Source organism: Malaya genurostris, chromosome 3, assembly GCF_030247185.1.
Source record: "Malaya genurostris strain Urasoe2022 chromosome 3, Malgen_1.1, whole genome shotgun sequence".
NCBI classification, from domain to species: domain Eukaryota; kingdom Metazoa; phylum Arthropoda; class Insecta; order Diptera; family Culicidae; genus Malaya; species Malaya genurostris.
In genome coordinates, this window is record NC_080572.1 from 215,358,963 (window position 1) to 215,383,663 (window position 24,701).

The 24,701-nt window shown below is 35.0% G+C and overlaps 1 protein-coding gene across 2 annotated transcripts in view; it reads right to left on the reverse strand.

The window, feature by feature from the left end:
- Positions 1-24,701, reverse strand: part of LOC131433717 (protein qui-1) — a 271,477-nt gene that overhangs the window by 25,488 nt on the left and 221,288 nt on the right. For both annotated transcript variants that reach the window (XM_058600273.1, XM_058600272.1), the window contains 3 exons: positions 24,011-24,122; positions 13,650-13,832; positions 13,480-13,575 (listed from right to left, as the gene is read on the reverse strand). In XM_058600273.1, coding sequence (XP_058456256.1) covers positions 13,480-13,575; positions 13,650-13,832; positions 24,011-24,122 — 391 coding nt within the window. The remainder of the gene's footprint in view (positions 1-13,479; positions 13,576-13,649; positions 13,833-24,010; positions 24,123-24,701) is intronic.

The window sequence follows — 24,701 nt, forward strand, 5'->3', positions numbered from 1 at the left end:
ACAGAATTAGGGAAAAATTTTTGTTGCTCGCCGTTGTTTTGAAAAAAATCGACTCTCTGAGACTTGGAATGCTTTGAAATTTCCGGAGTCGAGTATTTTTTTTTCATGTAAGCTTTTTTAGAGACGCCTCAGGCGTCAGAAACCGTCGTTGTCGCGATTCTGGGATTTGAACGGTATTTGTTAAATTCATAGACGGCGGGTTTTCTGTATTAAATTTCTCTTCTGATGATAGCTCGCCAATTTTTACGTCTACTTCATAACTATTTGTATCCACGTTGTTCATCCAGTCGTTGTTCAATATGTTCATACAAAATTAATAATAACAACATTATGTACTCAGAACCGGAGCTTTCAGTGGATTCATCAATCTAGAAAATTTGTTCGAACTTCTGGGCGACATTTTCGTAATATATAGCTTTTAACTGATGATTGGAGCGGACGACGATAAATGTGACCGGAATATCGCATCTGCTGTACGCGTACCTTTTTGGTTATATGTTTCTTATCTATGGAAGAGAGTAATGAGTCGTCGTCATTCCGTAAAGCAGGTAAAACATCGAAACGCAACGCAACGCATATATGTTACTATGTTTATATGCAGCTAAGTATTAATCAGTCCCATTGTGGTTAAGTATTAGGCATTCACATGTAGCTGAGTATTGAACATTCACATCTGTACAGTACATCTGCGCGAATTTTCTTGTCTTCTCCGGTTTCTGTACAATAAAATAATGAAAATGGACCATATTTTCAACCGTTTCAAAATAGTGCCGGCAAAAATATTTTTGCCTTTTTTTTTGAATATCAGTCTTGAGTCGATCTGTGTAAATATTTTACCATACTCATGACGCGTGCAAAGTTTCATCCTAGTTGGGACAAGTTGGTCCTCATTTTGCCATCCTTGCGGCTGTTAAAAACTGGAGCTACTCTGTTGTAGTATTTTAACACCCGTGCAAAACCGTTGATATTACAAAGTTAATAACAGAGATAACATACATTGGATAATGGAATAAATAGTATGGATGGTACTCGGAAGGCAAAGTATCGATACCTAGGGTATCGGAATACCGAAATTTTGGGAATCGATACAAGGTATCAAAAGTCAATAAAGTATCGATACCTGTAAGTATCAATTGATACTTGCATAGCAATTATTTCAAAATAAAATAAATGAATAACTTTTGGTCCATGTCGAATGTTATCCGTACGCCACTTTGTGTTGGAGCCATGATGATTTCACATTTCACATATTTTCTTAAAAATTTTCATGTCATAGCCTTTATGTCGATACATGAATACTACACTAAAAGCCAATTCCTATTGCCATTACGACGGTACCGAGGACGGACTGAACGGAAGCACCAGGTTCGCGCATGTATTGGTATGGCGTGGACTAGCCGTCGTTGAAATTCGTTCTCGACAATCTCGCTTCGTCCCACAGGCGCACTGAAAGAGAGTGAAAAGAGTGTGAAAAATTGAAAAGATTGAATCCTCACCTATGGCCTTTATGAGCGTGTTTTCTCTCATTGCACTCTCTTTCAGTGTATCTGTGGGACGAAGCGAGATTGTCGAGAACGAATTTCAACGACGGCTAGTCCAGGTCATACCAATACATGCGCGAGCCTGGCGCTTCATCGAAGTCGAAGAAAATAAAGTTGAGATGAGTTATGTCAGAAACATAACCGGATGGCATGGCATACGAATAAAATGAAATCTAGACCTTAATTCTGAAAATCAATTTTGATGATAGACTCTGGAACTGAGTTTTAAAACTAAGTCCAAGATTTGAATTCTGAATCTAGATTGTTGAACTAATCACTGAACCTGAGATCTGTAACTGAATTCGAGGATTTTTTCGATAGTCGGATCCAGGATTCAATTTTCAAAATCGGATCCAGAATTTAGCTTCGGAACTGAGTTGTATAACCCAGATCCGGAATATAGTTCAGAAATCTTCAGAAATCTAGTCTCTGAACTCAGTTACACTTCTAGAATTGTAAAAGTGAGTTTTGTATCCTAATTCTAGACCAGCATTCTCTAACTGAAACCTGGTTCTGGAAAGCATTTTAGAAAAGAATTCTAGAAATAAAGCTGAGTTTTAGATCTCAATTTGATCCAGATTTTTGGGGCTGCAGTTCCAGAACTTGAGGTTCAGAACTCAATTTCCGAATTCTGAACTTAAATTATAAGTCCGAATTCTGGATAGGAGTTTAGCAATTGTATTCTGGTCTGAACCTCAATTTCGAATCCAGAATTCTATTTCAAAATTCATATTCAAGTCAATTTGTTTTCCAGATTTTAGCTCCAGAGTCTAGGTGTAGAACCAAGATCTTGACCTATGTTCCAGATTTCGGGTCCATAAACCAGGCTTAGAATAAAATTCTTAAATTTGGTCCAAGTTCCAAAATTCTGCATTTCAATTCTGGCCCTGGAAACCGGACGAAGAACTGAATATGAGATCTGGATTATGAAAATGAAAAATAAAATCTGGTCTTGGATTTTGAAACCAAATTTCAGAACTGAACACTAGAATTGGATTCTTGACCTGTATACCGATCTGAACTGAATGAAACAACTACGCAGGCTAGAATAAAAGAAGCATCAAATTTTTACCTATTTCACTTACCAAATATGAAATTTTAATTTCGAGTTATTTGTGGTAATATGGAAATTTTATCACAAATTGCTGAAATCTCCGATGACGTGTAAAAAAATTATGATGATACGTTGAATAAAACAAGAAATATTCACGATAAAAACCACTCTTCCAGAGGGTCAATTTTGAAAAGGCGCTCCATAGTAAAGTAAGACGTATTCACGTCAAAAAATGTTCCATCGGTGACGGGTATAGCGTGATGGGTTAGTCGATGCCTTTTACTTAGCCCACTTGGGTTTGATGACCTTAAGGTTAAGGCCTCTAGAATGACCTTAAGGTTAAAGAATCTATAATTGAAACAAAAAGAAAATATTCCGTAGTAATGGGAATTGACTTCAATCTGTTGCGATACTGTAAGTATCGAGACCTAAAGTATCGAAACTAACAGTTTCGCTCTGATGTAATATCGATACCAAAAATACCCGATTCTCGAAAGAAAGTATCGATACTTCGAAGTATCGACTCGGTATCGGACATCCCTAATAAATAGTAGAAAATACTTGCTTGTTTGATAAATTTAATAATTTTTTCTCGGTAGCCGGCCGCCCAGATCAACCAATACAACCAATTATTAGTTTTAATAAATAATTAAAATAATAAAAAAGGAAATAATAAACAATCAAGACGCGCGTGAAATCTGTTGACCTTTGTTTGAGGATTTAAAATGATTTTATAAAAACTTTTAGAATATGTCACTACAATTAATGAACTATTTTGTCTAAATCCTATTCGCTCGATTATTTTGTTCTATTCAGAAGAAATGGGGAAGTTTTTATTCGTTACGCGATAGTATTACAAATTTTCCTTCAGTTTTCATGAGTAAGAACTGTGATTCAAGACTTCCCGGGACTTCAGTATCGGATATTGTCGAAACGTTCACTCGGGAAGTCAGTGAGTTTAGTAGTGCATCCGAACTTCTTGAAACCGGAACATATTGAGTTGCGCGCGAAGACTACCATTACATAAATTTTTACTCACCAATATCCTTCTCCCGTGACACTTGTGAAGTGCGCAGTAGTATATACGGCCTCTAGTAACAACAAGTGATGGACTAACATCCCTTCCCATTCCTTAGACGATCTACGTTCGGGCATGGCCGGCGCCGGTACTGATCAATGAATTCTGGGGCTACCAGAAGATGAACATTGAAGGAAGATTGTCCAGTCTCAGGTCGGATCTTCTAGAAATTCCCTGTGCAATTTCAGCTGATTCCGATCAGTAACGGAGTAGCAACCAGGGGTGGTCGCTCAAGCTCAAACGGACGTGTTTTCGGATTAGATTGAGAATAATAAATCTAGTTTCGTGCATTGTTTTTGCTGGAGATACCCACTTTCAATTGGAATAGATTTTCTAAAAATACCGACTTTCGATTGGAGCTCCGTAATATTTTCATATACCATTCGACTCAGCTCGAGATCGAGAAATGGTTGTGTGTGTGTACGTGTGTACGTGTGTTTACGTCTATGTATGTATGTGTGCACACCTCATCGCTTAATTTTCTCTGAGAACCGATTTGAATAGCCTTAGCTTATGTTTGAAGGCTACTATTGTGTCATTCATCAAGTTCAGAGATCTAATTTACGTACCAATTCGTTAAGTTGAAATAGACAGTGTGGTCACTGGTGCCAATTTATAATGTGAAAATTTTCTGGAACACAGGGCTGAAAGATTTCCAAAATCCCTTACATGTGACGTTGAAGTTTCTGGTTTGTGGTTCTCCAACAAAAAAGTATTTTTTTTAATTCTTAATGATAGTACCTAATTTAGAAACAGCAATGCAGCAGTTTATGTTAGTTCATAATTTACTTTGAATGCTGACATATTCTGGATTATATTAACAAAATGATTAATTACTAACTATCATATCCTACTTAGTAACCGAATCTGTCAATGTTTGACTAGTAATCGAATGATTTGTTTTTAAGAACAAACTTCAATGTCAGAAAAATCGTAATACATATAATACATGAGTATAAAACTGATCCAATATTAACGTATACATAACACACCGGGAATCGATCGAAATACAATGTTGTTTATTCACTAGCATGAAATCAAGATGTAGCGTCACGAACGTAAAAGAACGTATAACAATTTGTACGTAAACGACACGATAATGAACCATTCTGGGAGGTAACAATCTGTTCCGCATGGTGTAAACTCGACGCTTTTTGTGTACTACGTATTGAGATTCTTAGTAACGTAAACAGGAAGAATGAAATCACGCAAAATGTAGCAGTATCGGGAACGAGGAAGGACGGAAGTGCAACTCATTTTTATTGTAGTAAAAAATGACGAATATTGACACACATCTATACCGTTTTGATTTCTGAAACTGTTGTGTATTGGTAAATTGTAAACAAAATGAAACTCTCTAACGAGACAAACATATTGTAAACAAATGGACTGTTTGAAAACTTTTTCGAAGACCGTTCTTTCAACTGCTTGGTGTCATTGGCAGAGTAAAAATAGACAGAGGCTTCCATAGGATTAATTTTGCGCCTGCTTAGTGATTCAACTTGAACCAATGTGATATAAACAGATTGTGCAGACCACATGGCTTGCTTGCGTTGCTAATCAAAACTTTGTAAATAGTTCGGTATGACGGCTTACATACAAATAAATACACCCAAACTTCCGTTTACGAACACTTTTTACGAACCAAATCCCAAATAACGTAATCTTTTTTTACGAACCAAATCCCAAATAACGTAAACTTTTTTTACGAACCTACTTCGTAAAAAGAGGTTTTGTCATTTGGGTATTTTTGGAACGGGTTTAAAGAGTAGATTTCGGAAAATGATGTTTGAGGTATTTTGGAAATCCAAGATGGCGACTTCCGGTTGATTGATATTCCTCGAAAACCCATACAATATGGGTTTTCGGAACGGGATTAATGAGTAGATGTCGGGAAATGATGTTTGAGGTGGTTCTGAAATCCAAGATGGCGACTTGATATTCCTTGAAAACCCTTACAATATGGATATTTTCGGAACGGAATTGATGAGTAGATGTCAAAAAACGATGTTTGAGGTAGTTTTGAAATTCAAGATGGCGACTTCCGGTTTGTTGATATTCCTTGAAAACCCATACAATATGGGGATTTTCGGAACGGGGTTAATGAGTAGATGTCGGGAGTGATGTTTGAGGTGGTTCTGAAATCCAAGATGTCGACTTCCGGTTTATCGATATTCCTTGAAAACCCTTGCAATACGGGTATTTTCGGAACGGAATTGATGAGTAGATGTCGGAAAATGATGTTTGGAGTGGTTCTGAAATCCAAGATGTCGACTTCCGGTTTATCGATATTCCATGAAAACCCTTGCAATATGGGTATTTTCGAAACGGAATTGATGAGTAGGTGTCAGAAAACGATGTTTGAGGTAGTTTTGAAATTCAAGATGGCGACTTCCGGTTTGTTGATATTCCTTGAAAACCCATACAATATGGGTATTTTCGGAACGGGGTTAATGAGTAGATGTCGGGAAATGATGTTTGAGGTGGTTCTGAAATCCAAGATGTCGACTTTCGGGTTATCGATATTCCCTGAAAACCCTTGTAATATGCACGGAACGACCGAAATTAGCTCTGCGCCTAATTCGTATTACTGTTTTTGAATTAGTTGATTTCAACAACAAAATTTCCAAAATAACTAAAAAATTAGTTAAAATTGAGAGTTTACTTTGCTGAAAAAAACTCTTATTTTTAGAGAATGAGTTTAGTTGGCGAATATCCTGTACACAAACCAGCAATATTTCAATCCAACACGAAATTCTCATTGACAACTAATTTTGTTATTAAAATCAGAAAATTTATTTCTATTTATCTATCACCATCATTACTGAAGGACAGCACAAAGAAAACAAAAATGAAATTGGTTTTATTAACAAGTTTATTAGCCAAACACTCATGAGAAGTGTCAAAGCTAAACAGGACAGTCTTGTTGAAACTGCTTGTTTAGATGTTTTTCGCATGTGTTACGATATATCCATATATAAATTTTTAAACCGATATGTAAAAATGACGTAAACTCTTAGTAGAAAGTGCGCATTTGAAGTGATTGTGCGTAATAATGTTTTCACGCGGAATAGTGAAGTGAGTTTCGAATGATGCACTTAAATTGTATAGATCAAATGATGTTTTTTGTATCTTCCAACCTTCCGGGCTACGCCGTCCGGTGTACTACTTGTATTCGGTTTTTGTTTTCGGAGTGCTCAATGTTTCCAGTGAGAGAGTCGATTTCACGAAGTCGAATGAAGAAAGCAGCGATTTAGAAGAAAAATTTTCACAAAGAAGTTTATGTTTCGCTTATATCTTTTTCTCCAATACAACATCGTATTTATACCTGCCAATATAGAAAAGACAACCGCGACTGGAATTTTTTTCGGTAGTAGTGTGCTATCTAGTGGCTAGTAGTCATTACGGTGTTAACGTTTTTTCGGTGACAGAGCGCCATATAGCTGCAAATTGCAGAAGCCAATTCAACCATTTATGTTGGTTGAAAACAACGTTTTATTTCTCTAACTCAGCTAAAAAATTAGTTGAATGGAAATGAAGTGTGCCTTAGCTAAGAAATGACAGCACGTTTAATTGGTGAATTCAACTAAAAAATAGCCATTTCAACAAATATTCTATAATTATTAAGGGAATTAGAATTAAAAAATCTAAACTAGCAAAAGTAAGATTTTTTTAGTTGTCTCAAAAAATAAATAACTAAAATCAGAAAATCAACTAATTTTTTCGTCAAAATGCTGATTTCGGTCTTTCCGTGTGGGTATTTTCGGAACGGAATTGATGAGTAGATGTCGGAAAATGATGTTTGAAGTGGTTCTGAAATCCAAGATGGCGACTTCCGGTTTGTCGATATTCCTTGAAAACCCATACAATATGGGTATTATCGAAACGGAATTGATGAGTAGATGTCAGAAAACGATGTTTGAGGTAGTTTTGAAATTCAAGATGGCGACTTCCGGTTTGTTGATATTCCTTGAAAACCCTTACAATATGGATATTTTCGGAATGGTATAGTGTTTTAAAGGAATACCAAGTTAAAGGAAAATGTCAAAAACTTTCAAAAGATAATAATAAACCGGAAGTCACTGTTTTGCATTTCAAAATTACCTCAAATATAATTTTCCGATGTCTACTTATAAATCTCTTTCCGAAAGTACCCATATTGTAAGGGGTTTCAAGGAATATCAACAAATAGGAAGTTACCATCTTGGATTTAAGAACCACCTCACACATCGTTTTCTGACAACTACTCATAAATCCCGTTCCGAAAATACCCATATTGTAATTGTTTTCAAGGAATATCAAGAAACCGGAAGTTGCCATCTTGGATCTAAGAATCCCCTCAAACATTGCTTTCTGACATCTACTCATCAATCCCGCTCTGAAAATACAAATTATGTAAGGATTTTCAAGGAATATAAAAAAACCGGAAGTCGCCATCTTGGATTTCAGAACTACCTCAAACATCATTTTCTGATATCTACTCATTAACCCCGTTCCGAAAATACCCATATTGTATGGGTTTTCAAGGAATATCAACAAACCGGAAGTCGCCATCTTGAATCTCAAAACTACCTCAAACATCGTTTTCTGACATCTACTCATCAATTCCGTTCCGAAAATATCCATATTGTAAGGGTTTTCAAGGAATATCAATCAACCGGAAGTCGCCATATTTGATTTCAGAACCGCTTCAAACATCGTTTTCCGACATCTACTCATCAATTCTGTTTCGAAGATACCCATACTGTTAGGGGTTTTAGGCAATCTCAATAAACCGGAAGCCGCCATCTTGGATTTTGAAACGAGCTCAAACATCATTTTCTTGCACTCACTCTTCACATCCGTTCCGAAAATAAACATATGATGCGCGGTTTCCACAATAATCACACAAAACTTTTTTTACGAAGTAAATTCCAAATAACGTAAACTTTTTTTACGAACCAAATCCCAAATAACGTAAACTTTTTTTACGAACCAAATCTCAAATAACGTAAACTTTTTTTACGAACTACCTCTTTTTACGAACCCCCGTTTAGTTCGTAAATGGAGGGTTCGGTGTATGTCAACTAGTCCGAACGGTTTGACGAAAACAAGCACGTGTTTTTGTTTTACTTAACTTGCTGAGGCAAAGTTGATTTCACTAACACAAAAGAGTTGTGCCTGTCTCAGCTGTTTCTACCTCATTGAACTTGAACTAGTAAATTACACTTGCAGTTCATTTCCAAATTGCACTACTATGTTCAAATGTGGTTATAAGACGACCTGCTTGGTAAACAAAAACGTGCAGTTAGTTTAAAAAAATTGCTTACTATTTTTTATGCATCCCAATGTTGGTACCCAGCAATTCGAAAAAATACTTTTCAAATGTATAAATCAGTTACACGAATCAATCCATGCTTCATTACGGTTACAGTTGGAACACCCCAAAATTTAAAGAATATTACGCAATATTCCATGTCACTATGATTGTTTCCATTTGTTTTTAATCCAATTTGTGCATAAATGAAAAAAATCTATATTGCTCCCTCAGCACAAATCATTTTTAAACAAGACAAAATTTGCTGAAAAAGCTCGTCATATGAGCGCAAATATATTGAGTGAAACCGAAGCAACGTCTATCCTTTTGTCAATGTGGCAATAGAACCGTGCTGGTTGGGGAATTTCAATTAGATTTAGATTGGGGGATGTGCTTTGAAGCAGAAGGTGCCTATTGTGGAAATTACGCTTTGTTATTGGTTGTGGAAGGAATTTTTGTAGATAATAAAATTGAATTTTATTGTAATGAGGTGAAACGAAGCCATCACCGTTAAGTGAACGACTGGGACTGGGAAATGTCATTTCAGGTATCATTATATTAAATTCAATTTTAGCCGTGATAATTCTAGTGCAGTATTTCGATCTGTTTAAATAAGATCTATGTTGTGTAAATTGTGTTGACTAAGCAGAATGAGTTTGAACTTTCAATCTGTATGAGAAACCGCATGCATAGAAAATTAAAATTTCGCGGTGTGATAATTTTGGTCTCAAATTTAGAGAAATATACTAATTCACAAATTGATCCATCTAATTTACTTAAAAGTTCTTCAACGCTCACAATCCCGGAAACAAAAGTTGATGATTCCAAACAAGCCCAGGTATGTCGAAATCTGTCGAATCATCATCAAAAACAATAGCGCCTTGGGCAAAATAAATCGAAAAGTGAGTAAAAAAGGTCCTACGGAAGAAAGTTTTGCCGCCCCCAAAACGTTGGAGTTTACAATTCTACCGAGCAAGTGTCGAAACCCTTCCATTCTGGTACTGTACAGGCTCTGACAGACCGACTTTAGTGAAAATAAAGAAAATATCAGCTACGACGAATTTGAGTTGGCCAATTATTCAATATAATGATTGATCGGAAATTGCGTCTCCAAAAAAACACTCGAAAAAAATTTCGATTCGAACGAAATTATGTCCCACGATAGGGAGTTATGTTCCCTTCCAACCGTCCATAAATTGTAAGATGGAGATTATTTGGAAAAAAAGTTTTTCTAGCTAAAACTTTTTCTTGTCCAATATTGATTCTTTTTTTACGAATATTGGACAACTAGCGATAGAGCATTATGTGAAATCTTTTCACAAATTTAGTTTCATTGGATTCTTGGTTTTCGGGTAAAATTTATGCCGTTTTTCATTCTGACGGTGTTTCATTGCCATTTTTTACTCGAAAGTGCAAAACCAGAGCAATCCACGCCACCAGTAGTTTTCAATGAAAAACGTCATTAGTTTTCAATAAAAAGACACTGGAAAAAATTCATTTCGCAGAAGAAAAGTTTTCGTTAAAAAAACCTTTTATTCCAAAAAGTTCCCATCTTGCTGTTCACACATTGCAAGATGGGAACTTTTTGGTTGATTAGAAACGGGGCTACCACATTTGGCATAAAGTCGTTTGGCATAATACCATTTGGCATAATGGTTATTTGGAATAATGGTCATTTGGCATAATGGTCATTTGGCATAATGGTCATTTGGCATAACAGATAAACATGCTGCTTAATAGAAATTGTTCTAATTTAGTGCAATTTTGAAAGCTCTAATGCGGCTACGCCGCATCGTTTTTAATAACCTGCTGTCCGATCCGTGCCACTGAAGGATAACTCCTAGCTTTGGGTAATCCGGGCAAACGCCCGCAACTAGACAGAGGTGATTTCAGCGGCATTGCATTTGACACTATATCGATAGATGCAAATTTCTTGATTTACCAACTTTGGCATCCCGCCGTGCCTGACAGCTTACCGAAAATCTACTAAAAACCCCTAGTTTTAAGCTTCTCCCCTTACACATATCTCTCTCTCTGTTTTTCTTCTTTTTTTTCTCTCTCTTCTTCTCTCCTTCAATAGTTCTTAAATCAATAAACTGTAAACAAACTTCTCCCTCTCTCTTTCCCCTCTCGACTCTATGAAATGTAAATTAAACTCACCCCCTCCCTCAACCTCCAACCCTCACAATAACCCCCCCACCCCTAAAATCTCCCCCCCCCCCAACTGATACAAATCCGGCGAAAAGACCAAAATTAGGTTAAAACCGGGTATAAATTAAAAACTTTTAAATAAAAAAATCCCGCCGTACATCTTTACAAATATTGTTCATTTTTGACATTCTAATGAATAACATTGACTGCTCTGAAATTCATGTGAGGATAAATTTATAGGTTCCTCCTCGCAGGGGCGGTAAGTTCCATGAAATATTGAGGGGGCACGAAAAATTATTACTGCAGATCATTGAACTTTGCAATATATAAAGCATTTTTATGAAGGAAACGGAGAGGTTAGAGCAAATAAAAAGCAACTAAATAAAAATCACGAACATTTTCCCTACTATTCCAGTAATAACAAATATTCGAAAATGGCAAAGTATAGCACATTTCACATTGTAGTATATTAGTTATAAAATTTTGGTAATTTAGTTAAGAAATATGAAGAATTACGGAGACCAACTACGGGGATAACAGAAAAAAGTGTTATATCATAAGATATCTCTAGAAAATTTTCTAATATTTATTCCAGTTGTCAAAATATTGGGGGGGGGGGTCATGGCCCCTTCAATAAATCTTTTGGGGGGGGCAAAAAGTGCCTTGCCCCCCATAGTTACCGCGCCTGTCTCCTCGTACTGTTCTGCTGATACCTAGACATCATACTGTATATGGACAAAATAACCCGGTGGATAGATGCTGTACAAGGAAAAAATAATTTGTGAATTTACATCAATTTCCATGCAGGCAGCAGGCAATTGAATGGAAAGTTACTTTACAGCTCTTCATTTTTCAATATACTTTAAAGCAAAAATAAGCGCATTTTGAAATATACAGTCTAGTTCATTGAAAAATTAATGCATTCCAATTTAATTTTACATCGGTCGTGGTCTTAAACCGATTTTCGATTCAATTGGTGCCTATTTAATAGTACGTGAAGAAGGTACTTTAATTTCGATTGCTTTGGAAAATTTAAAGAAAACGTTCAGTAAAATTTTATATTTTTAAACAATTTTTTCTTCATTTTATGCCAATAAAAGTTGTTTATCTATTTGCCAAGTTTCGTGTAGTTCGAAAAAGAACCATTACATTGAAAATTAAATTAAATGAGTATAAAAAATTTGAATATTGACGAAATATTTCACGAACATGTTTGTAGATAATAATACTACATAACATCTTTCAACGAGAACTTGAAATTTCGAATATATCTGTAAATTGTTTTAGCTGTAACTTCTTAATTTTTCAAAAGGCACGGATGGGATAGCCATCAATCTGTAGGTTTCAATAACAGATTTAAAATAAAAATTATCAAAAAAAATAAATTAAAACCCTGATATTTTTATTTAACTTTTTCAGATTATTTTGTAATTATTGAGAAAAAAAAATTTTTTTTTAGTGTATATTTTTTTAGAGAACGCCATTTTTGTACAATTAACGTTTAAATACGTTTCCGAGTTACGATTTGAAAAAGGCAATTTTGGTGAAATGCAAAAATACATACGCCCTGGATGTATTAAAAATCAGTCATGAGTTGGATTGACCTCTCCATCGGTTCAAAACGTATGATTTGCCATACTGAAGCCATGTGCAAAGTTTCATCCAAATCGGAGAAAGTCGAGTCTGATGATCTGCTAAGCATTTCTGGAATTGCTCTTAGCATGAATTTCACTGGTTTCGAATGTAATTAGCATTCGCAGCTAGCTTGTGAGACTGTATGAATTTAAGTGCACCTTTTACCAGCCTAGCAGATGTGTGTTTCTATGTTTCAGCAGATTAACAGACGTACTTTGTGATGCATTGATTCTCGGTTCAAGTCACAACGGGTCGCTATCACTACTTTTTTTGATTTCAATGAATTTCATTTCATGGAGTTTTAGACACAATATTGAATGTTCTTGCACGTAAATTTGCATGAATTGCGAGGCTCCATTCATGTGCATTTATTAAAATGTAAAATCACAGGAGTATTTCGAAGTGTGTGTGCATTTAAATGACTAGCTAGCTGAGTTTGTGAGCTATATCGACGTGAAATATGCAGAGCTCGAGTTTTGTGTGAATAAAACTGATCGGCTGTCGAACTTCAAGCTCCTTTCGAGAGCGTGAGTGAAAACATGAACGCTACGGCATATGGTGTCGCATTTATCATCAAATCATTGATGTCGATTCGATTAGGAAACATCATTTTTTCCTATTCACCTCTAATTTTCCGAACTAAACTCGAAGGAAATGACAAAACTGACAATGAGCGATAGAATGATGATAATTACATTCAATGTGCCATTAGTGTTCCGCTTACCTTTGATTTGTGTCCTTTCAGTGCGTGCAGATCGGTCCCCGTGGCGAGTGCTCTTAGGTAAAGTCCATTATCGTCGCAGTACGCTAGAAGAAAAATCTAACAGGTGCTGATTAGGATCGAGCGATAGAAACGGTACAGGTCGAAAATCAATTTTGGCGTGACTGCCTTACCGAATCACAGGAAATTTGAATCTTATGCACCGGATGCGCCAGCTGGATACAGTTGAGCAGGGTGAAATCTTCCAGGGACCACAGGCACACTGAGCCATCGTGGCTGGACGAAACCAGAACTTCGCTAGGCATGGAAACGAGCAAACCCGTCACCGGACCTCGGTGGTGTTCTATTTTAGCGACCTATAAATATACAGAGAGATTACACGCTATACAATGGCAACAGCGTACGTCCTTTGCTCATTCATAATGCATGAATAATATTAATTTTCCTTTTTTATGAATTGCACTGTCGCGTACTTCTAGTACGATACACATTTAGTTGTGCTGTGATAAATGTTCCTTTTCCGGTCGTGAAACCCACACAACACATATATTATGCAATTTAATTTCAAGCCATAATACGTTTAATATTGGTAGCATTTGTTGGATTTTTATCCAATATGTTGATAGAAACGGCACAATTTACTCCGTTTGAAGCGAATTGACATCATTTAGTCATTACTCATGTGGACTAATTAGCGCTCTTGTTGGTTCTGTTGAACATCACAGTGTTAATTGGGTTTAAAAATAATTTGGTCAGATTTGTCGTTCATTATGATGTACATTGAAATCGTTAATTGTTGTATTTGTTAATCAGTCCAGCATAAAAATATCAAACTGATTTCATTACAGATAATTTAAACGCCGCAGTGGTGCAAATAAAATCCACGTAACGATTGGCCGTTATGAAAACTGTCGGTAATTACAGAGGGTAATCATCACAAATATGATCCATCTTGAATGTCAACCCCTTCAATTACCTATACTACGAAGTGCAGTTTTGACGTATTAAAACAATTTCAAATACTTTAAAAAATTCATACGATATGGGTATTAAGACCGAGAAATATGACAGCAGTTGGAGTCGGAACTTGCTTCAAGCGAAAACGCCATAGCTATGCAAGGAGTAATGCTAAAGAAAATGAGAGATTGACGGAAAAAGCCGATGGAGGTGATGATAAAAACATAATCGGTCTGTCCGGAATACGAATAAAGCTTTCGAGTATCTACAAATACACTAATTAGTTGAATACATTGGATTATAAATCGCTGAAGGTAATCTTAAAATGATGGATAAAAAGAATTACTGCTATTGATTTTGTTTTTTTTTAAACGAACGGTTTTAATTGTGCTGGCATTGTATATTTATTATTTTTAATAATCAAACAATGTGTAGTCCAAATAATTTAAAATTATTTCTAAGTTTGCATTCCACGTTTGCATACAATGTTTGCAACGTGAAATGTGAAAATCAAATCCGACAGATACGTTACCCAAGTGACAATTTTAACTTGTTGAAACTTCCATGTTTCACCATTGTTGCAGAGTGTATATTTTTGTTAAACAAGTAATATTACACGGTTTTGAAACAAATGTGCAAATCATTCAATATATTACTGCTTATGAAACACTCAAGTAAAAATTCACGTTCAATTTACTGTAAAAATCACAGAAAATGGTTTCAAACGTCAAATTGAATGGTTTACGTGACGTAAATGAATACTATGCGAACATCCTCTAAAATAAATAGAAATATCACATACAATTTACGGGAATTTCCAATGTGGGAAATTCAATTTTAAATATGATGGATGGTGAGTCCATGAAGTGTAAGTAGTTTAGAAACTTGCTGAAAAATCTTCACTTATAACACTATCCATTCAAAGGTAAAGAAATCGATTTTATTTAAATCAATTTCTTAACTTTACAGGTTTTATCTGTTGGTTTCAAATCAGATGGGTGATACGTGCTACAGTTTGAAGGTTGGGTTTGTTAGTTATGTGTTTAAGTTTTTTTTTTAGTTTCCTGAAGTAATATTTTCTTTGCCAAGTTAAGATTCTTATTAATTTTTTAAAAATGTGATGTGTTAGTGGTGTGGAACAAGCGAATTACCAAAGTAGGTAACATGATTTAAGATAAATGATGCCGCGACATTACGTGAAATACATATGGCATCTAGCAATATTTAAAATTACAATTATCTATCTAGTAGGTAAATGTGATATGAAATACAACACTCTTACGGGACTACGCATTCAATGGCAACTATATGTCAGTCCATTAAAAACAACGTAAAAAATAGGGTGGAAAATATTCACATAACTTTTCACGTACCTATGATGTGATTATTTTGCTAAGTAAACGTATCCAAAAATCTAAATTGGTTACACATCAAATAAGGTTTTTCAGATGTCGGAAAGAATTTTACTGGCTGAAGTTTTGGTAACCAGTTCATTAGATTTTACTTGCTTAACGTTCAGTAGAGTTGCACTGAACACATGTAAGTTTCTACACGGAAAGACCGAAATCAGCATTTTGACGAAAAAAAATAGTTGATTTTCTGAGTTTAGTTAGTTATTTTTTGAGACAACTAAAAAAATCTTACTTTTCCTAATTTAGATTTTTTAATTCTCATTTCCTTAATAATAATAAAATAATTGTTGGAATGGCTATTTTATTAGTTGAATTCACCAATTAAACGTGCTGTCATATATGGCTCACTGTCACCGAAAAAACGTTAAAACTTTAATAACTAATAGCCACTAGATGGCACACTACTGCCGAAAAGAATTTTTCAGTCGCGGTTGTCTTTTCTATATTGGCAGGTATAAATACGATGTTGTATTGGAGAAGAAGACATAAACGAAACAAAAACTTCTTTATAATTTTTTTTCTTCTAAATCGCTGTTTTCTTCATTCGACATTGCGAAATCGACTCTCTCACTGAAAACTTTGAGCACTCGGAGAACAAAAACCGAATACAAGTAATACACCGGACGGCGTAGCCCGGAAGTTTCCAGATACAAAAAACTTTATTAGACTTATACTATTAGAGTGCAACATTCGAACTCACTTCACTGTTCCACGTAAACACATTATTACGCACAATCGCTTTAAATGCGCACCAATGCTGAATAAATACACTTTCCACTAAGGCTGTGAACTATTTCGCGGTTAATTTTAACTTTTGGTTGAAATCTGACACTTGAGCGGTTATTTTGATGTAGTCAAAAATAACCCTGCTCGAGAGCATGGTTATTTTTGACAGATCGATGGTTATTTTTCGACACTGAAAAAAAATCTTGCAATGAAAATTCTAATATTAATTCTTTAGTTGAAATAACTTTCCGTCCGTCAAAAAATGAAATGGGCCGCAGTTTTAGTTAAATTTAACCGCTCGACACAGAATAACCACTCTAGTGTTAGATTTAAACCTAAGCCTAAGAGTTTACGGCGATTTTACATATCGGTTTAGAAATTTAAATATGGATATATCGTAACACATGCGAAAAACATCAAAACAATTTGCAAGCAGTTTCCACAAGACTGTCCTTTTTAGCTTTTTTAGATGGTTTTGATTTGAAACTTCTTATGAGTATTTGGCTAATAAACTTGTTAATAAAACCAATTTCTTTTTTTGTTTTCCTTGTGCTGTTCTTCAGAAATGATTGTGATAGAAAAATAGCGACAATTTTCTGATTTTAGTCACAAAATTAGTTTTCAATAAGAATTTCGTGTTGGATTGAAATATTGCTGGTTTGTGTCCAGGATATTCACCAACTAAACATATTCTCTAAAAATAAGAGCTTATTTCAGCGAAGTAATTTTTTTTATATCGTTTATTTTACCCCGGCCTTAACCATTTTCGAGTAAATTCTCAATTTTAATTTTAATTTAATAGTTATTTTGGAAATTTTGTTGTTAAAATGAACTAATTCAAAAACAGTAATGCGAATTAGGCGCAGAGCTAATTTCGGTCGTTATAGGAAAATTTACGCTCGGGGCAAAATTTCGTTTGCTGCCCCCAATCGTTACTTTAGTGAGCAAAATAAACCGGATTACTCGATCAGTTCCAGCTTTGTGCAGATTGGTTTGGCAAGCAAACAAATTAGATACCCCTTTACTCCTCACATTGCCGAAATTCCGTTAAACAATTACTAAATATAAGGACATCGGAAGCTGTAAAATATTACTATTTTTGATGTGGAACACATCTTTATTTTCTATATAGGGGTGCAAATAAGAAATTCAAGAAAAACTACACGTAGAAATGTGGTCAGGTTTTAAACACTTACAGCTCAGTCTGTTTTGCATCAATTATTAATATTATTTCATCATTTGATATCATTTGAAATATTTCTACGTATTGGTTTGAATGTTCATAGCCATGTATTTTTAATTGTATATCATTGAAATGATATACAATTAATAGCTAGCAGTGTTCTTTTTTTTGAATTTTCAATTAACAAATTGGAAGTTGCCGTTTTCAGCTATGCTACTCTTCCTTCAGAAAAAAGACTTTCCCGACCGCTATAGTCAAACAATCATTCTAAAATTTTCACAGAATAATCTAAACTAAATTTCTAAGAGATCGTCTGTTGGGTTTTTTGATATTCGTCACCGTTTCTGAGAAAATCAGATTTGAAACGTGAAAATAGCCCTTTAAAACGTCCTAAAACACACTGGTCTCAGCCCATAATTGGTATGCTCTGATCTTGTGTCGCGCAAGCTCGGAATTCCATGTTATGTCGTTTCCCCATGAGAAATTGACAACTACCTCTGGATAAATTTTGAGTGCTTAAGATTAATTTCTAATTTATATTAGATGAACTCGATTGATAATGAGAAATAGTTTATCGCATCAACCGAATTCGCAGAATGGTAGAGAAACTTAACGCTAAAAAACTGCATGCATAAAAAACTTGAACACAAGCTTGGCGAAGAGAAGCTTAATTATCGAAATCGCAAGTATGTACAAAGATATAATTGCATATATTTGGGATAATGGTGTAATTTCGTCGGTCATAAAACAAATGCAAATCAAGACAAATGATGTTCGGTGTTGATTGAATTTTTTGATTTTAGATCATTAGAAATTTTGGTTGCCTTGTTCCACATCAACGGCTCGAACAACCCCATGGGGCTGATCCTTGTAGTTTTTTGTGTGAAATTCGATAAAAACCCTTAATATAGAGGTTACGCGTTACGGTTTTGCAATAATTTGCCATTTTATTGAAGTGTTGAAATAAGAACTTCATAGAGAGTACTAAGATGATATTCTATAACAACAAAATACAAAGCAAATTTATGCAGGAATCCATTCGAAATATATTTTGTTTGTATGCTCAAATTTTCTCTAATAAAAATAATCAATGTGACAGCTAAGATGAAAAGAGGGTCGTATGTTCGAGCCCTGACCTGGAAGAATTCGTAGTGTCAGTAGAATCGTAGCACCAGCCATGCAATGGTTCTGTACACTCTGAACCGGCTGCGAAGTCTTTTGAAAAAAAGGTCAAATCCAACTACAGGAAAAACCAAGGATTTTTGACAGCTAAGATTCTTACCAAAGCGTTCAGTAATTTTTGCTGATAATTTTCATTATTTTTGATTGCACAGCTATTCACTGGAAATTGGTAAAACTTTAACTGAACTGGGGAAAAGTAATAGCATCTCAAATTTTACAGATTATATCAGTAAAATGAAAGCGATTGTTTCGCGTTATTTTCATATATTTTTCTGAAATCCAGCGCCTGTAAACAATTTTTTTTTACAGATTTTCGTAATTGTAAAATATATCACTGAATAACAAAAAAGAAATGTTGAGCATATGTTCCAATTCGGGTTTTCTGCCATATCAGCCGAAAGGGCCATTTCTCCGAAAGGGATATTTCACCGAAAGAGAAACTTCGAATATATCACATTATCAATCAAAAAACTACAAATTCATGCCCAGCTACAAAACTGAAGCCAGGATGGTTTTTTAGTAAGGTTCGAACGAACGGTAGCGAAGTCGAACAGCACGCTAACAAAAAACGTTGCCGGGAATCCGCACTAGATATATTTTATCATTTGCACCACAAACATTAACCTAGTAGATACACTATAGAAGTAAATGCTTTGATCTACTAAGCATCATTTCGTTCTGAGGATTAAAGATCAATCTAAAAAAATTGATCGGATGATTAGCCTTTCTGGATTTAACACGGGGCAATGATTTTACCCGTTATTTTAAATTTGAGATATTTCAGAACAAACGATTGTAGGTCAACAAACCGGCGTAAACACTATCATCTTTCATTGATCTGTATTTCAAATCAATTCCAATTGTGATATTAAGACAATTGTACGATTCGGTGAAATTACAATTTCAGCAAAATGGCATTCGGCGGTATGGCGCACGACGAAACGATCCTTTGAAACATATAGAACAGTTTATGGTGTTCGATAAGTTGCACAGCTGTTACTGAAATCGTTTTCAAAAGGAAGCAACTTGTTGCGCATCGTACAAGCAAACTGAGTTTTTTCAATCACATAACAGTTACACAAAAACCTCAATTTACGCGGTTTATATATGTATATATGTATATATATATATATATATATATATATATATATATATATATATATATATATATATATATATATATATATATATATATATATATATATATATATATATATATATATATATATATATATATATATATATATATATATATATATATATATATATATATATATATATATATATATATATATATATATATATATATATATATATTTATATATATGTGCACGCATATGTATATGTTTATACATATACATGAGTACATTTACTTCACCAATCTGTATATGTATAAAGACATACAAATATATGCACGAAAACGTGTCTGCATGAATACATATATAAATATATAAAAGACGCGTAAATTGAGGTTTTGGTGTACACGAAAACCTCAATTTACGCGAATTTAGTTTACTTTTTTTACAAGTTTTATTTGAAATAACGCGATGTTTCATTTAATTTACGCGATGATCGCGTGAAAAAAGGTTTTTGCATTATGAAGGAAATCTCAATTTCAGGGAATTGAATATTGTGAAATGTACATTAATGAATTGTTCAGTTTCAAAGAATCTAAACAAGGTGGTGGGCATCCAAGAATTATCTGGAAAGCAAATATTGTATATAATCACTTTTATATGACTGTTGAGTGCGGTATGTACTCGTAGTACTATTCACAGGAAATTGACATGCTGTGATAAGTTCTGTAGAAGAACTTGTACATCCAAAGCCTCATCGGAAAAGGCCTTAAGGTCTACCAATATAACCGATGATCCATCCAAAAACTACCATACCAGTGTAACAAAGTGCATCAACGAACTTATCGTTCTCGGTCCATATTCGTGATGCCACATGCGATCAATAGGACAATTGTGATTGCTCTAGGCTATCTAAAAACTACCAGAAGTTGTATCTCTACGACTATGAACAGCATTGAAAAATTATACATAAACTGCGGAATGTTCTTGTAGATCTTAAGACCTGTTCTCACTGAAGTTCATGGACGTTTGGATATTGGAATATTTCTTAAGCATTTCCATAGTCTCAGAACATACTAAGAGTGTCCTCAGGCGCTAAAGCATCGGAAGTAGTAGAATTATTCATGTTATTTACACTAAAATCAAATGAAATTTGAAAAACTTTTTTTTATGCGAAAAATTTGAAATAACGCGATGTTTTATTTATGTCGTTTTGCATTGAGAACACTCGTGGAGTGTTTTGCTCGATTCATGCACTTTTCGTGCAGTCGGGCAATCAAAACAGGTGCACTGTGTTTCATTGATTTGCACCGCACGAAAAAAATGCACTTTCGGGGCAATTCGCGGGCAACTATTTTGCACCCGTTTTCTTTTCCGAGCAGCATGCGTGCAAACCAAACTTTACAAAACCGTCGGCTATCAGGGCAACACAGGCACCGAGCGAGTGGAATCAATGAAAAACGACTTTAATTTACGCACCCCCGGCTCTGCGCATAAATTGAGGTTCCAGTGTACTACTGATTTGCAAACCAATAACAAATTTCATTATAAAAGCCCAACATCTCAATAGTAGAAATTAACAATACACCCAAACCTTCATTTACGTAATAATCGGGACTTCGTAAATCGAATTATGACGTAAAAAAAGTTTACGTTATTTGGAATTTTCAACATAAAGTTTTCCCTATGTATGTATATTATTGGATATGTATAATATAATGGACAGTGTTGGTGATTGCTGAAAATTTGACAGAAGCTGCTCGATTTTTATCTATATTGTATACAACATTTTCAATCCGGTAGAAGATGCTACAAGAATTCCAGTCTCTCAATGCATGAACCTCGAGGGGATTTTTCCACATTTCTTCGCTTCACTTCATACTCTGAGTATTTCATGGCCCTTAAAAAAATTTCAGTCTCATAATGATCGCCGCTGTGTGGAATTTACGAAGAGAGAATCGCAAGTTGACAATTATCGCAGAAAATCGAATCGATGATTCGACTTGATGATTTTCATACTAGGTTGCAATATTTAAAAACCCTTGTGTGGAGCATTCACAGACATTTTCATAGACACAACTTATACAAAGGTTATATGCACATATTTAGAATAAGCGGCAATAGTAAAATGATTTTATCGCAATTATCCACTGCCTGTATAGAATCGGATCGCGAAACGAGAATAAGCGACCGTTTGTTGCTTCAGAGAGAATCCCCACAGCAGCGTGCTAGCCGTTGATTCTCAGAAATGTCATCGAGAGAAATTCGCTCTCGCACTGGTGTCTATTCTATGTTGAATGTAATGCCGGTTTTTTGTTGTTGCGATGATTTCCGTTTCTCTTTGATGGCACTGATTCAATCGTGGAAGAGTTGCGAGTGAGCGTTCTTTGATACGATAAAAGCCATCCTTGACAATGGATAACCATGGAACAAAAATTATCAGTATTTGTAGGAAAAGGATGTTTTAAGACGCATCAATTTCCAAGATGGCGACTTCCGGTTCATCTATATTCCTTGAAAACCATTACAATATGGGTATTTTCGGAACGGGTTCGATGAGTACATGTTGGAAAACGATGTTTGAGGTGGTTTTGAATTCCAAGATGGTTTTTCCTTGGAAACCCTTACAATATGTGTCGATACTACTCGAACTGCTCGAATACCTTCACAATATGCATATTTTCGGAACGGTTTTCATAAGTAGCCATTTATATTTTTGAAGCAGTGGTATAATATCTGCAGCAGATCTAAATTTTAGTTGGATTTTGTAAAAAAAATACTAAAATACCAGTCAAATCAGATTATCAAGACTGTTGAAACTGCTGAACAAGTACCCTAAATAAAGCGAAATTCTACATATAAGGAACGAAAGCAGAATTGAGAACCACCTCAAACAACGTTTCCGACATCTACTCATCAAACCGGTTATTGTAGAGGTTTTGAGGTATATTGTAAGAGGTTTTGAAGAATATCAATAAACCGGAAGTTACCATCTTGGAATTCAGAACCACCTCAAACATCGTTTTCCCATATGCACTCATCAAACCCGTTCCGAAAATACCCATATTGTAGTAATTTGCTTGGAATGTAAATGTGCCGGAAAGGATTTTCCTTGTATGCAAAAACCGCTTTTTACGGTTCGTAAAAAAAGTTTACGTTATTTCTGATTTTGTTCGTAAAAAGAGGTAACGTAAAAAAAGTTTACTTAAACGAAGGTTTGGGTGTATTTTGAAATAAGTATTAAGAAAATGAAAAATCATGACTAAGTTTGCATGAGATAACAGCAACAAAAAGTAAAATTCTGTCATTGTATTATCAAAGCAAGAACAAAATATTTATTTTTCAGTTATTTGATATTGTAGCATTCAGAATAAAATAATATCATAAGCATTTGTTTTATCTGATTCTGATGCAGTTTATTCAATAGTATTTTATTTGAAGATAGAACTATTGGATCAGTTAGCCTTATGAAATTGGAATAACTTATCAATAACGAAATAAGACATAATAACTAAATCAGATATTGTACATTTTTTTCATTCCTTCGACGAAATATCAAGTATCGCTATGACAGTACAGAAACATTGGATACGGGTCGGGTTTAGGATCTAAATTTAATAGAGGAGATATTAAAAGACTGTCCCAGAAAGTATCATTTCGCAATAATTCTAGTTTATGTTCGAGGAAAACGACACTTTCAACGCTTCGAATTGAATACAATTTGCTGAACATAAATACAATGAATGATTAAGTTCGGGAAATACTCGTTCAAATGTTGGTTATGATAATATTTTCATTCATTATTCTCACATATTCCATATTCCAGAGCTATAGCTGCAACAGTCGTTGCAATGTTTACTGATGAAAATCGAATCACCATCGATGACAACACTTGTACTTTCACAAGCGTGAACGGATTCATAGCTACCACATGCACTGAATTCAGAGGTAAATGAAAAGTGCAAAATGATGTCAAACATAAAATCACAATGATTTACCGGTTTCCCGCTCTCGAACAGTGAAACGATGATGCTGGAGTCGTCTCCTCCGCTGATGATGTATTTGTTATTCAGTGCTAATGTGACACAGATCACTGGCGCTATGTGTTCGCTGTGGGGTAGGCAAAAAAGTGAAATGTGGAATGAGACGATGTTACTTGAGCTGTGAGTTGTGATAAAGGGATACATAGGATGACAAAAGCGGGGTTTACACAATGCTTGTTCTGTCGGTGACATTCACTGCAAACCGGTACAACTCAATCGTCTTATTGTATTTTAGCGTAGACTGATAAACAGAATAACCACACACAAAAACATGCATACATACATCTGCTTTGCTGCCAAGTGAAAGTGTAAAGCTTCCGCCGATAAACCGTCGATGGGTGGAATTTCACTTTATCTATATATTCAGCCCTTCCTTGCCAATTGGGATAGAAGAATTTCAACGATGTGTTCTTTTTAAGCCCTATGTGATGAAGGACGATTTAGATTCCATCCGGGGTGAGTGATGGAAAAAGACCACGTATCAGAGATAGAATCGGATTATTGACTAAGAAACTTATTGACACACATCGGCGATGGACCGAACAAACTTCTTGTTGTTGTTTTGTCCCCACTCATTGATTTTCTAAACAAAGTGACTTTTCAATCTTCGTATAAATGTAAACAGGTCTTTCGGTTCTTTATATTC